This window comes from Apus apus, chromosome 4 (assembly GCF_020740795.1).
Source record: "Apus apus isolate bApuApu2 chromosome 4, bApuApu2.pri.cur, whole genome shotgun sequence".
NCBI lineage: Eukaryota > Metazoa > Chordata > Aves > Apodiformes > Apodidae > Apus > Apus apus.
In genome coordinates, this window is record NC_067285.1 from 54,187,935 (window position 1) to 54,201,755 (window position 13,821).

Below are 13,821 nucleotides of genomic sequence, written 5' to 3' on the forward strand. Positions count from 1 at the left end.
CACGTAATGACGCATGCAGCTGCAGTTAGTTTGAAAAATAGATACAACAAACTGTAAAGCTTGTTTCTACTTTGAAAGATTTGGTCCTGCTTGGGAGATCACAGAATATTAGGGGTTGGAAGGGACCTCCGACAATCATCGAGTTCAGTCCCCCTGCTGGAGCAGGACCAAAAAAACCACACTCAACTAGGGCAGATCACTCAGAAAGGCATCCAGACAGGTCTTGAAAATCTCCAGAGAAGGAGACTCCACAACCTCTAAGATGGTACAGCCCTGTTTTCAGTGTGTAATTTATGACATGCTATGAGCTGGGAAAGTAGTAGCCTTTTTACTCACTCATCTCCCTTTGCATTGAGGATAGCTTGTGTGGTTACAAGACAGACTGAGTCAAGGAGCCTGTTTAAAACTGACTCTTACAGTGTTTTCTGGGCTTGGTGCATGGCTGTCTGAGTTTGTATGAAGTGCGGGAACAAGGAATGTGAATTTCTTTGGGGAAAATGCTGGCTCAGCACATGGGAGTTGGATAAAGCTTTGCAATTTGTTTCGGGTTAGAAAAGAGGAAGGTGTGCTCCAGTCTAAGCAGATTTCGTAGTCAGAAGGAATTTTGATTTTGTCCTTTTTTAACTGAATTTTTAAAAATAAAAATAGAAATTTTTCAGGTGCTGGGTAGGCTAAAAGTTAGTATGGCATTTTGATGCTTTCCTGTATCTTGCAGACATAAGCCTGTGACATGCAGCCTAGTATTAAGACTGCCCTGTCATTAGTTGTCTGTGTAACACATGGTGAATAACGAAGGCTTGAAGTTGGTTTTCATCAGACTGAAAGTTTGGTTAGTGAGTTACTTGTATTCCGATTTATGAATAATAACCCTACTTTGTGAATTTTGGATAACGTGTTTTACTTGAATCAGTGAGACATCTTTTAGGGAATCCTATTTATCAAGTGCAAGTCCAAAGAAACATTACTTCCCTACTCCTGTGCCTTCACTCCAGTTCTCTTCCTGCAGCCTCTGCTTGGTTCTACGCCTTCTTTTCAGGAGTCTGTAACCCTTTAATATGCCGTATCCTCTGGTGCCTCTTTGGCCCACAGGTGGCTGAACAGTAGCAAGAAGAGCCTGGATCTGCCTGGGCAGCTGGCTCCCTGATGGGACCTCTGTGTTCCTCTGGCCAGCTAATAAGGTTGCCTCAGTCTGGCCCTGGGTCTGCACCTGCTGTCTGCTGGCCCACGCAGACCACGGAGTTGAGCATGCCTGGATGAGACCTTTTTCAGCAGATGCTTTGGGAACCAGCCTGAGTGGTATCAAAAGGATGCATTGCCCCTCCAATAGATAATTACTGGTACACAGACTGTTGAGAGAAACACAAGATCATTCATGTTCTGCTTTTCATCAAGGTAGTAAACACAGGAGTTAAGTAAGCAACAACCTTGCATTTTTGTAAGTGAATCATAAGACGAAAATGGATTTTGTGTGAGTTTTGAGTTCCTGAGGCCCCATGTCTTGGCAACTTTAAAGAATTATGCCTGTAATAAATCGCTAGATGTTAAGGTCTTGCAGAAACTACACCAAGCTGCCCAGCTTTCCATAGAAAAAGGCAATAATTACCTTTTAGAGTTTTTTTTTTTTTTTTATCTTGTAGTAAGTGTCTTAGATTATCAGTACATTTCTTTTACATAAGGATTTGCTTGCAAACTAGCATTTCCACTTAGCTGACAAATTCTGGTTTCAGGAGCATGTGCACTTTGCCTTTGCGTGTTGCGACATACTAACTAGACTAACCTCTTGTAGTCACTTTACAGGTATGTGGAGGTTCTAACAGAAACATTTTTCCATTTGAAAGGCATTTTACAGTTTAGTGTTCCTGTAGTACAAAGGGAGAGAAATCTGCATGATTAGTTTGAATAAAAGCAACACCCGCAGGATTATCAATCATTGTTATGCTTAAACTTGCACTTCCATTAAAAAGAAAGTTTCTGACTCATATTGTTCTTACACCTTGAACTATTTGCGCTTAAGCCTGAATGTAGACATTCCTGTTCTTTTGCTCAAACGTTCTGTGAAATTTTGAAGAAAAGCAGATCTCTACATTTTTATTTTTGTTTTTGAGCCACTTGAACATTTAAACTTAAATTGAGTCTGTATCAGTCTTTTGGACACACAATCTCTGAGCAGCCCAGAGATTACTCAAGAAGAATTTAGGTGGAGGCATAGGAAAGGGTAGAATAGCAAATGCAGGAATCAAAGGAATGAAGTTGACTTTTTGGTACCCAGAAGGCTGGATGCACTATGAAGTAATGGAAAAAGCAGTTTACTCATTTCCGCCCCCCCCCCCCCCCCCCCCCTTACTAGCAAGTATAAAACTAATAGTTGTAGGAAGTAGGACTGACTGATTTTTTAAATTATTTTTTTAAATTGAATACAACTGATGAACATTCCTGGCATTTTGCCAAATAATTCAGCCACTGTATCTGGTCAGCTGGGATTCATCAGATATGTTCAGTTTTATTTCACAAATCCCAAAGACAATATTAATCTAACTTTTGTGCTGAATATATTGAAAAAGCATTGAAGAAATACTAAATACAAAGCTATTAGAGGTGCTATATATTATGTGGAAGAGATTTTCAGTTCCTGTAAGCAGCAGAGGATAAAGTTCTTGGAGTCATGGTATTCTGACAGAGTTCTAGTGCAAATACTTCTCACCGTGGCTAGTGGCCCTAGTCTCTAGTTGAATACAGTTTGAGCAGGGAGAATAAAGTCCTAGTATTTAAAAAGTGAAACATATTTTATGATGCAAGGAACTAAATTGTTCAGGCTGTGTTTAGATAATTATACTGATTACAACTGTAGTACATACCGTAGAAAAGTAGCACACTGAAGAAGCAAGATGCCATGCTGGTCTTGGCTTGTGCATATTGCATTGTATGCAGATTAGAGTTCCTCAGTTTGTTCAGGACTGGTGATTATCTACGGTCTTCATGATGTCTGGAGAGCCATACATCTTTCATCTGTGTATCAGTTTCCTTGCATGCTAGCCAGGCTTGATTAGACATGGCCAGAACCTGCGTCCTTCAGTGGGGCATTACAATAACCGAGGTGTCTGCTGGAAGAAGGCAGGGGTTGAATTTCACCCTTGGTTGCTTATTTCTACAATAGCGCTTCAGTGCTTGAGGCTATTTATCTTTGAGCTGGTGTTCTTCCTTTCCATGCTGGATTTGACAAATGTTCTACTAAAATATATAGCAACTTCCTAATGATAAAAAAGCCTGATGAACAGCAACTCTTCAATGGCTTTGCTGTAAATATGCCGAGTCCCTCCTGCCGGGCCATCTTCCTGTTTCTTCATTCTGGAATCTGCTCCCTGTCCCTCCACTTTAAAACTAGACAGACCTGTGCTTCTCCTTCACTAATACTTCCACCAGCACCAGTTCTGTCTCATATAAGTACAAGTGCTGACTTTAAGGTTGCTGAGGGGGCAGACTTGGAAATTTCCTTTTAAGTGATCTTGATCCATGATTAAGGACTAATTTCCAGAATTTCTCTTTTATCAATAACCAAATAAGTTACTGCATTTTTTATGCAATCGTTGTATTTGCATGATGATACAGTAATCAAGCATGTTCACCACTGGAGTGTCACCAGATACTATCTCATCTGAAACGTGGAATTGCTAACAAGGCTTTTCCAGTATCTTGGCTGTTGAGATGTCCATCCCTTGTTTTTCCTTTGCCAAAAAGAATACACTGCTTGGCTTTGCCAGAAGTAGGGGAAGTGCTATGTCTCGGTTGAAACATTGAAATCTAAATAAAGAACAGACCTGCTCCTTTGAACAGAGTCACTGTTCTTATTTCTCAGAAATATTTCTTGAACTTGCTAAAGAAATTAATTCCTGCTTGAAACTCTAGGGTACCAGTAAGGAATCACATGAGCAATACTGGTGTTACTAAAGCCTGCTCACCAAGTTAAGCTATTTGTTTCAGTGAGGTTGTCAGAAATTGTAGAAACAGGCTTCCCTGCTGTAAATTTATTGAGAAGCAGCATAATTTTATTTCTTACCTGTTTCAGTTATGAAACGAAAATATTTTATTAATAGAAACGCATCCCGTTTTTTTCACAGTTGTTAGATCACAGCCAGTCTTATGTTGTTACGGTTACAGACACTCTTAGGTGAACCCAAAGTGATTTTTGTAATTATCTGAAACTGATCTTACTTGGAGCAATTGACTTAAAGCAGCTTATATGGTACTACCCTTTATTTTGGTTAGAATTTGACCAAGTTTTGTTTATTCCTGTTTTTGAAAGGCTTTCTTAGTGAGTTTTTGCTGATTTTTGCTTTCTGGGCATTTCAAGTTTAAATCTCTTGTCCACAGCAGCACTGTGACAGTGCAACAGGAGTGGTGATAAGGAGTTAATATTTTCTGATTTTGCTGATAGGGATTTAGAGAAAATGAACAATTGCTCATTCCCATCCTTACATCTGAGGTCAGCGAGACTTGTTACAAGGATTTCTTTTGGCTTCTATGATACAGCATAATCAAGTTAGCAACCCTTGTAACGTTGAAGAACTATTTTGCAATGGCCCACTGCTACAAGGCAACATCTCATATACCTCAGAGCTAAGGGTGAAGAGTACTCTGGAGATAATACATGAGTTGAAAACATCCCTAGCCTCACCCCCTGTCTTGGTCTCTGTTGCAAGATACAGCTGAGTTGAAATGTCATGTTAGTCCAGAAAAACCTATTGTGTGGACTCTTTTAGCCCTTTTCATGCCACTTCTTTGAATTCTATTTGATTATACTTAGTTGTTTCAGATGGTCATTAAAAACTATGCGTATCAGATCTTCTATGAGGTGCAGTCAGTTTCATGCTTAATTTGGAGATGCAGCTGGAACATAGGGGTTCCAGGGTAATGGACAGAAGTCAGCTGATCTTAGTTGACATGGCCAAATCCATGGTAATTGCTCCCAAAAGGTGAGATTAAAGTAGGCAAGTAGTGGCCAACAGAACTGATGCTCAATAATGGATTTTTCAGCAAGAGTCTTGCTTCAGTGAGTAAGGATTTCTATTTTTGTGCTTAGAAGGGCTGTTATTGTTTGTCAGCAGTTGTTTCTATCTGGAATTTATCAAATACAAGAATTAGGCCAATTCAAAAGCATATAAAGACTTTTTTTCTGCTTCAGTGTTAAATGGAAAGACACACATATATGTTTTCCTCCTAATTAATTTCACTTTGAACCTGCTCTTCTGTTCCTCTGGTTTTATTCTACCAAGCAGTGCTAGTTACGAAGATACTGATTGCTACCAAAAAGTAAGGCAAGCTGTGCAGCAGGAAGATTTCTTAGTCCCTTAAGTTAGGCAATTGCTAAAGCAGTTTCTTACATAAAACAGTTCTTCTGTTCATGAGCCCTGCAGAGCAATGGAAGAGGATGGCTGGTTTTGATTTGACATAAAAAAATTATGCAAGTTTGCTGCAGAGTTTTTCAGCATTAATATATCTGTAAGGTTCTTCTTTCAGTCCTCGAGTTTGCACGTCTTGTATTTGTCATGAAACTGATTCAGTATGATGGAAGCTTCTGCCAAGAGTTGTTGAGCTGTTTGATATGGTTAGTGCTCAAAAGACCCACTAATTCATGGTGAGTAGTTGCTCCTAATGCTTTCAGCTTTCAGAATCTTCTTTACTACATTTAGCTAGAATTAGTGCACCTTAGTGACTTGACCTGATCTAGTCTAGCTGTAGAGAGAGTAACTATGCTGGAAAACAGCCTTGATCTGCACAGTGACTGGACTTACTGTCTTTTAAGTTGCTGCATCTGAACTGTGCTGGAAGATAGAGATAGCATCTGAGTGTCAGACATGCATATCATGCCTTTTAAGTGCACACCTTAGCTAGTGCTGAGGCCAGCTATGCTAACACTTTCTGCTGCCAAAGGACTTACAGCACTGGAGTTGCTGGCATTGCTATGTGATGCTGCAGGTGTACGTGTTCATGGCTGCTACTGGAAGAAACTGCAGAGTCCCCTGAGGAGCACATTGCTGTAGTTGAAAGGGTTTGTCAACCTTGGTTCTGCTCAAGCCTCGCAAACCCTCAGGGAAGAGTATAGCAGAATGTCAAATCCCTGAATTGCTCTGGCAGAGCAGCCTGTTTGCCATCACACTTAGTCCTGGGACTTTCAGGTGCAAGTAAAAAAATTGTGTGCTCATGTGTAGATTCATTCTCTTGTCTGGTAACTCTTGTAAATGTTGGGGAATAGTCTGCAGTGTGTTGCCTCTTAGGATGACACAGACTATGCCACCTTCTGAGGAAGAGAAGCTGAATACAGTGGACAATGATGAGAAGTTAAGCTTGCATCTTTGCTGTCTTTTGGGGCTGAAGCCAATTTTTGTACTCATTTGGTGAAGAAAAGAATGTTCTTCAGATAGTCCATCATAGCATTGAATAAATTAGGATGTTTGTTTTAACAGAGTTACAGTCAGTGGGACGTGATTTCCTGTAGGGTTTTTGGTGGTGTTTTGGGGTTTATTGTTTTGTTTGTTAAAGTACCTGAGTTTACATTCTTCTTATTTCAGTTAAATTGCAGATAATTGGATTTTTAAAAATTGACATTAAGTTGGAGTTAAGTGTGACCTGGGAAAATACATAATCTTAGAAGACAGCTAAAAGTTGTTCTTAGTGTTTTTTTGCCAAATTCTGTGGTTTTAGTATTAATTGCACCTTATTGTTTAGTTACTGTTCTGGGTCAAAGGGCATAACAGTTGCGAATGTGGTCCCATTCTATACACTTGGGTCTGCAGTATCCTTTTTACTTTGACCCCACTCTTCCTTATAACCAGCTCTGTTGGTCCAAGTAAGAATAAAAAGAAAGTTGTTAACACCCCAGTGCTCCCATTTGTGACCCTGAGGAGCAGAACAGTACCTTCTTTGCTTTGGCAATTATTCTTGGAGAAAAAGCTCTAGTTTTGCATCCTTCCAGGTAGGAAGACAAAGACAGCTTCACCTTTATGTTTTCTGTTATGACTATCTTCTGCTCTGCTTGCATACGGGACACTTTTGGGTCTGCTTCTCACCTCTTCAATCAGCTGCAAAATCCAGCCTGTGTGGACTCTTATGAGACTGTTTATTTGGGGTTTTTTCCTTACTGCAAAGGGATTTTAAAGCACTTTTGAACCCACTAGATCGGACATAATAATAGAATCGTCAAGGTTGGAAAAGACCTTCAAGATCATCAAGTCCAACCGTCAGCCCTACACCCCTGTGACAACTAAACCGTCTCCCAAAGCACCACGTCTGTCCGTTTTTTTAACACCTCCAGGGACTGTGTCTCCACCACCTTTGGGCAGCCTGTTCCAACGCCTCACTACTCTTGGAAGAGAAGAAATTTTTCCTGATATCCAATCTGAACTTCCTCTGGTGCAACTTGACCCTATTTCCTCTTGTTCTATCACTAGTCACTAGGGAGAAGAGGCCAATACCCACCTGCCTCGCTACAGCTTCCTTTCAGGTAGGGCAATGAGGTCTCCCCTCAGCCTCCTCTTCTCCTGGCTGAACATCCCCAGTTCCCTCAGCCTTTCCTCAGAAGACCTGTTCTCTAGACCCCTCATCAGCCTAGTTGCCCTTCTCTGCACCCTCTCCAGCACCTCAGTGTCCTTCCCATACTGCGGTGCCTAGAACTGCACAGAGTGCTTGAGGTATGGCCTTAGCAGTGCTGAGCACAGGGGGACAATTGCTGCCCTAGTCCTGCTGGTCACAGTATTTCTGATGCAGGCCAGGATGCTGTTGGCCTTCTTGGCCACCTGGGCTCATGTTCAGCCGGCTGTGAATCAACACCCCCAGGTCCTTCTCTGCCGGGCAGCTCTCCAGCCACTCCTTCCCAAGCCTGTAGTGCTGCTGGGGGTTGTTGTGGCCCAAGTGCAGGACCCAACATTTGGCCTTACTGAAACTCATGCCATTGGCCTTGGTCCATTGGTCAAGCCTGTCCAGATCCCTCTGCAGAACCTCCCTACCCTCAAGCAGATCAACACTCCCACCCAACTTAGTGTCATCTGCAGACTGCACTGAGGGTGCACTCTATCCCCTCATCCACGTAATCAATGAAGATGTTAAACAGGAGCAGCCTCATAGCACAGTGAATCTACACTGCCACTGGGTATGACTCCACTCGACCTAAGCAGGGAATCACCGAGATCAAAACAGAAAGCAAGAAAAACTGTTTTTTATCACAGGGACTTGAGAATATTCACGTGTGTGTAGATTCACTGTGCTATGAAGCTTCTAGTAAGATGATGACCCATGGTAACTTATATACTGAATTAGAGCTGTTGTTAACTAGTGGTATTACTAAACCTACAGAGCCCTTTAATCTGTGGTGTAGTGATTATGAAATGTCTTACAAATAGTAAGTTTAGGTTGGGTTAGCTATTAAATTACTTATTAAGTGCTTGCAGGACATGGGGACTGCTTTGTGATGCTTTGTACTTCTGGAAGTGAGTATGTGCAAAATACTTCATGTGTAATGGCAGAATCTGGTCTGCCATGTGCTGTGTATTTGGTGCTGAGATACATACCTGCATGTAAAAATGCTGCAGTTGGCTATTATCCTTGGTTTTTAGTTGGAAACATATGTACTTGACCATTAAAATGCCTATTTTGAGGACAGAATATGTCAGAAGTTAAATGTGCTGCCTGCTAAAAGGTAGCGGGCAATTAGAGAGCCTTCTTCTGTACATTTCAAACTTATATCTGTAAAATTTCTGAAATGCACTTGTGAAAGTGTACTTGTTTATGCAATATATAAAGGAAATAATACTGAATTAAGTTTGAATAAAAGTCATCTCTGTTATTGTCAGCAGCCCTTAGAAATGCAACTATAATCAGTAGCTCTTGTATGTAGCCTTGTGGGTTGTGGGAGTAGTTGCTTAAGAATCCAAGTCAGTCTTATTTGCTAGCTGTAGGTTTCATAACCAGAGTTAGAAAGTAGATTTGCTAGAGGGGGAAGATTAAAGACTGAAAAACGGGGGTGAGGGGGGAACAAACCCCACCTAGCAGTTAGTTGTCTAGATGTAGGTAAGCTGTAAATAGTGAAGTCTTTTCACGTTTTTGGCAGCCATCAAGGAAGTAATACGGAAGAATTCATTCACTCTTGGCATGCTGAGCCCTGCGTAGGTGTCAGACACCTGCTGGCCAAAGAGGGATTCTGCACAGATGCTCTAATTCAGTTTAGGGATCCAAACGCCAGAATATGATCTCTCCTTCCACCTTAGACTTGGGATTCTGGATATGGTCTAGTTCTGTTCTTTATAATTTCTCTGTCTGTCTAGTAATTGCCTTGCATTCAAATCCATTAAATACATGCTTGGGTGGGTTTCTCCATCTTGCATGATTTTTAAGGAGTTATACTCTTACCTGCCTCATCTTACTAATTTTTTGTAGAACTGTATTAAAGCAGGTACTATTTCCTTTCCATAAATATGCAAAATCAGTTAAAGGTTATAAGAAGAATTTTAGTATGTTTGGAGTAGGCTGCAATTCTGGCCACAGCAGGTATAGAAAAGCTTGAAACATCTGGTAACTTATTAAAGGAAAAGCTTTGATGGGCAGCAGATGTGTAATAGAGATTCAGTGCTGATGGAGAGTCAGATTCTTTTCTTTGCAAGTGTTAGCCTTAACCTTACTTATTAGAAGTTTAGCTTTTATGTATCGTAATTGCACGATGTCACAAGCCATAACTGGAGCAGTTGTCTGTCGTACATCACAAGCAGGCTGTGACTGCTGGCTTTGGAAGTGTATGTGTGCAGGAGTTTAGCTTAGAGCAGCAGACAGCTGTGCTCTTTTAGTGGTCTCTGGCACAGGGAAATATGTGACTTCTGCAGAAAAGCTGTCCCTAAGTAAGGTTGGATGCCTGAGAATGACTACTACAAGCTATTCATCTGTGAGGAAACAAACTACCCAGATGAAGACTATTGCTGCTTCTAACAAACCTGTCTTCATGTCCCAAGAACACTTAAGATGTCACCATTTTTGCTCTGGGACTTTTTTTCAATTTACTTTTTTTTTTTTAATTACTGGTTCTTTTTTCTCCTCTTACTCAGAAACCAACAACTCCCTTAAGGCTTCTCTCTCCCAGGCTGTGGGATTTCCTCAAGCTCTTCTTTCCTTGTGTTATTATTTTTGTCCTTCCTTTCCCTTTTTCAATATTTATTGTGTCCTTTTTCTTAAAAGATTTTTCTTGTATGTTTCTGTTCCTTGAAGCCACAGATTCACCAACTTGTAGCAACCATGGTGGCATGTGCATTGTTCCTGACTTTCTTGTCTCTCATTCACACCTTTATTTAAGCTTGTTAGTCCATAACCTCTGTGTAGAGGGAGATAAGTTATATGCATGACTTCGAGTAGTGGAATCTCAGTGATGCTGTTAGACCCACTGTGATGAAGCAATCTCTTTTTCTGAAGGACAAAACATGACCTCAATTTCATTTGGTCCCTTCCTTCTGCTATTCAAAACATATATTGTGTACGTAGAATCGGCTAGGGTTGGAAGGGACCTTAAAGATCATCTAGTTCCAACCCCCCTGCATGGGCAGGGACACCTCCCACTAGATCAGGTTGCTCAAGGCCCCATCCAGCCTGGCCTTGAACACTTCCAGGGAGGGGCTATCCAGAACCTCCCTGGGTAATGTGTTGCAGCATCTCACCACCCTCACAGGAAAGAACTTTTTCATAATGTCCAACCTGAGTTGGACATTAAAGCTTCAGACTCTAAGCTTCAGACCATTGCCCTTTGTTCTCTCACTACACACCTGTGTAAAAAGCCCTACCCCAGCTTTCCTGTAGGCCCCCTTCAGATACTGGTAAGTTGCTATAAGGTCACCACAGAGACTACTTTTCTCTCGGCTGAACAATTCCAACTCTCTCAGCCTGTCTTCATAGCAGAGGTGCTCCAGCCCTCTGATCGTCTTTGTCGTCCTGCTCTGGACGCGCTCGAGGAGTTCTATTTCCTTCTTATGTTGGGGACTCCAGAATTGGGCACAGTACTCCAGGTGGGAATACTTGGATAAAAAAAGGTAACTCATAGCACGACACAGTTTAAAATGTTTCCATAACAGAATGAAATAGAGTTGAAGGATTAACCTGAAAGGTTTGTGAAATTGTATATAGGAAATCACTTCAATTTGTCTTAGTCTAGAAACATCTGAAATGGAGACCTATAATACTTTGCTGGGGAATTTACACAGCTATGGCTAGTTCTTCATTTGGTACTACAGGTGATACATGATAAGTTCCTGATAATTGATTTACCCTACTGAATGTTCTCTGGGCTGGTGGGAACCTTTCCATAGACATAAGTGGATGTAGACTTGTAAATTTTCCCCCCCTGCCAGCCTAAAGAGGGAATTTGTTACAACTCAGGGAGTTTACTCTGCTATGAAATACCTTGCTTCGTAAGTTCTCTACTACTATGAGGAAAATCTGCATGCGACTATTTCCTCTCTCTAGCATATAAGCCATCTTGGCTTACTTTCCTTAAAATTCAAGGTGAAAGACTGGTTGTTAGAGTATGTAAAATGGAACTGTTTTAGAGATAAGATTTCGTGTTCATATCTGGCATCTGAGCAGCTGGACTTAAAGACAAATTGCAAAATCCCAGAGAGCTCTTCCTGCCCATGACAGTGCCTTAGTCACACCGGAGACTGAAGTTCATGTGGCTGCACCACTTTTGTGACAGGTTTTGCTGCTTCCACACCTACCTAGGTGGGAGTAAATGGTGGTTCTGCTTCTAGGGAGGAGACCTGGGTGGTAACTTTTATGACTGATGATTGCAGTGTTAAAAAAAAAAAAAAAAAAAAAGCTTGATCCTCTTGTGTTGTCACCTCTAAGCTCCATGTCAGCTCTCACCAGTAGCTGATTAAAATGACTCAGTCAGCTACTTGAAAGCAGGTGATGACTAAAAGTGTATATAGTAGCCAGTGAAGTTGAATTATGACAATAAAAATAACAAATAAGACACTTATACAGATTTCTTTTTATGTAACCCTTAATCTTCCTTTGCTAGGTGGTTACCCTGCTAACTTTTCCTGTCCTCTGTGATAAACGGAGGGTTTTCTGGAAATGTTGAAAGTCAAGAATGGACAGGGCTTTGACCAGCCTGATGTAGTGAAAGATGTCCCTGCCCACAGGAGAGGCAGTGTAGTAGATGATACTTGAAAGTCCCTTCTAAGCCATTCTCTCATTCTTTAGTTGATACATTTCTCTTTGAGTCTGTCTTTCTTTGGATGAACATCTGAACATACTCCTTTTCCTCCTCTTCCCTTTCCCATGATCTCCTTTCTCCAAAGGGTGATTTGTGATGCCTCTTGATCTTCAGCCTCAATATTTCAGCTGTATGATTTTAGTACCTAGAAAAATAATTAACCCGCTGAGTGGTATATCAGTTTTTTCTACTCTTGAAGTTTGTTATTGTTTTTTCCACCTGTGCTTTGGAAAGGATGCAAAAGCAGCATGAAGCAGAGAAGTTGGGATAGATACGCCATTTTAATTTTTTAAGCATTTCCATTACATTCATGTAACTTTTCAAAGTTTTATTTTTTGAACTCTCTGCTTGTTGGGAAGGCCTTTTGCATCTGCCTCGCCTCCACAGGGGGTGGATTGACGAAAGTAAAATATTAAAACTGGTTTTAAAAAACTGGTTTTAAAAATTCATGCTGTGTGCCATTTTGCGTTGCAGTTGCCTTGCATAATGACACTCCAGGAAATTGTTAGAGTTGGATTTTATAAAACTGCAGAGCGTTTTAATTTCCACTATGGCAAGATGTTACCATATAGCAGTTTTTAAAGTAATACATGTATGAGATACATGTGGCATTATAATTTGTCGTGAGAGGTTGGTTTCGAAGATAGTTTAAGCCAAATTCTAGTAATTTCTTTTTTTTCTCCTGCCTGTATGGTTGTTGGAGGTTGTCTTGTGGTGTTTCTGTGAAAGATGATTGAGCCTCAGTGAGCTGAATGCTTACCAATTAAGTTATGATGTAAGGTTTGCTTTTTTGTTAAAAGGAAGTTGTGTCTTGGTGGCCACTTATGAATCCTGTGGCAACTTACCAGAAATGGCTGTATGGTCATGTGTCTTCAGCTACATGTGTTCTTAATAACACATACTATTTCTTCTGGTGGTGGAAATAATTTTTAGTCACACGAAGCTCATTAAACACAGTTCATTAAAATATAAGTACATTTTCTAAAAGCCCTAGCTGTGCTGATGCTTAATTTTGGGGCTGCAGAGATACTTTTGCTCTTTTTTTTTTTTTTTGCATAAATGTACTCTGCTTTTCTTCAACAGAGGTGTTACGAACATAAGCAGTATAGAAATGGGCTGAAGTTCTGTAAACAGATCCTTTCTAACCCAAAGTTTGCGGAACATGGAGGTAAGTTTTCAAATGGCATGTCCTCTTTTTTTTTTCCTATGCTTTGGGATAGAGTAATACTTTGCAAGTTTTATAAATATTTATATCACTTTATTGTTAACCTTTTGCCCATAAAGCATTAAGAGCATCCAGAAACCCACACCATATTAAGCACTCACTATTAAGATTGGTATTTTAAAAATTGGTCTTACCAGTGTTTAGTAGTCATAGCTTACCAGTCCTTATGCTGCAAGTCTAATACTCATTATAGCATGGTGCACATTTCTTACTACAGGTGTGCATTGCTTAGATCACTTTTCTGGGCAAATTGTTATTCACTTGCGTAGAAGTGCAAGACAAAAGGAAGAAATGCAATTTTGTTCAGGCCTGTATGTCTGTCAGCTCTGTAGTCTGCTACTTTTTCTGAAGG

At 40.6% G+C, this 13,821-nt stretch overlaps 1 protein-coding gene across 2 annotated transcripts in view; it reads left to right on the forward strand.

Annotated features, from left to right (window-relative positions):
- The window catches only part of NAA15 (N-alpha-acetyltransferase 15, NatA auxiliary subunit), a 39,521-nt gene that overhangs the window by 1,366 nt on the left and 24,334 nt on the right, over positions 1-13,821 (forward strand). For both annotated transcript variants that reach the window (XM_051619902.1, XM_051619903.1), the window contains exon 2: positions 13,328-13,412. In XM_051619902.1, coding sequence (XP_051475862.1) covers positions 13,328-13,412 — 85 coding nt within the window. The remainder of the gene's footprint in view (positions 1-13,327; positions 13,413-13,821) is intronic.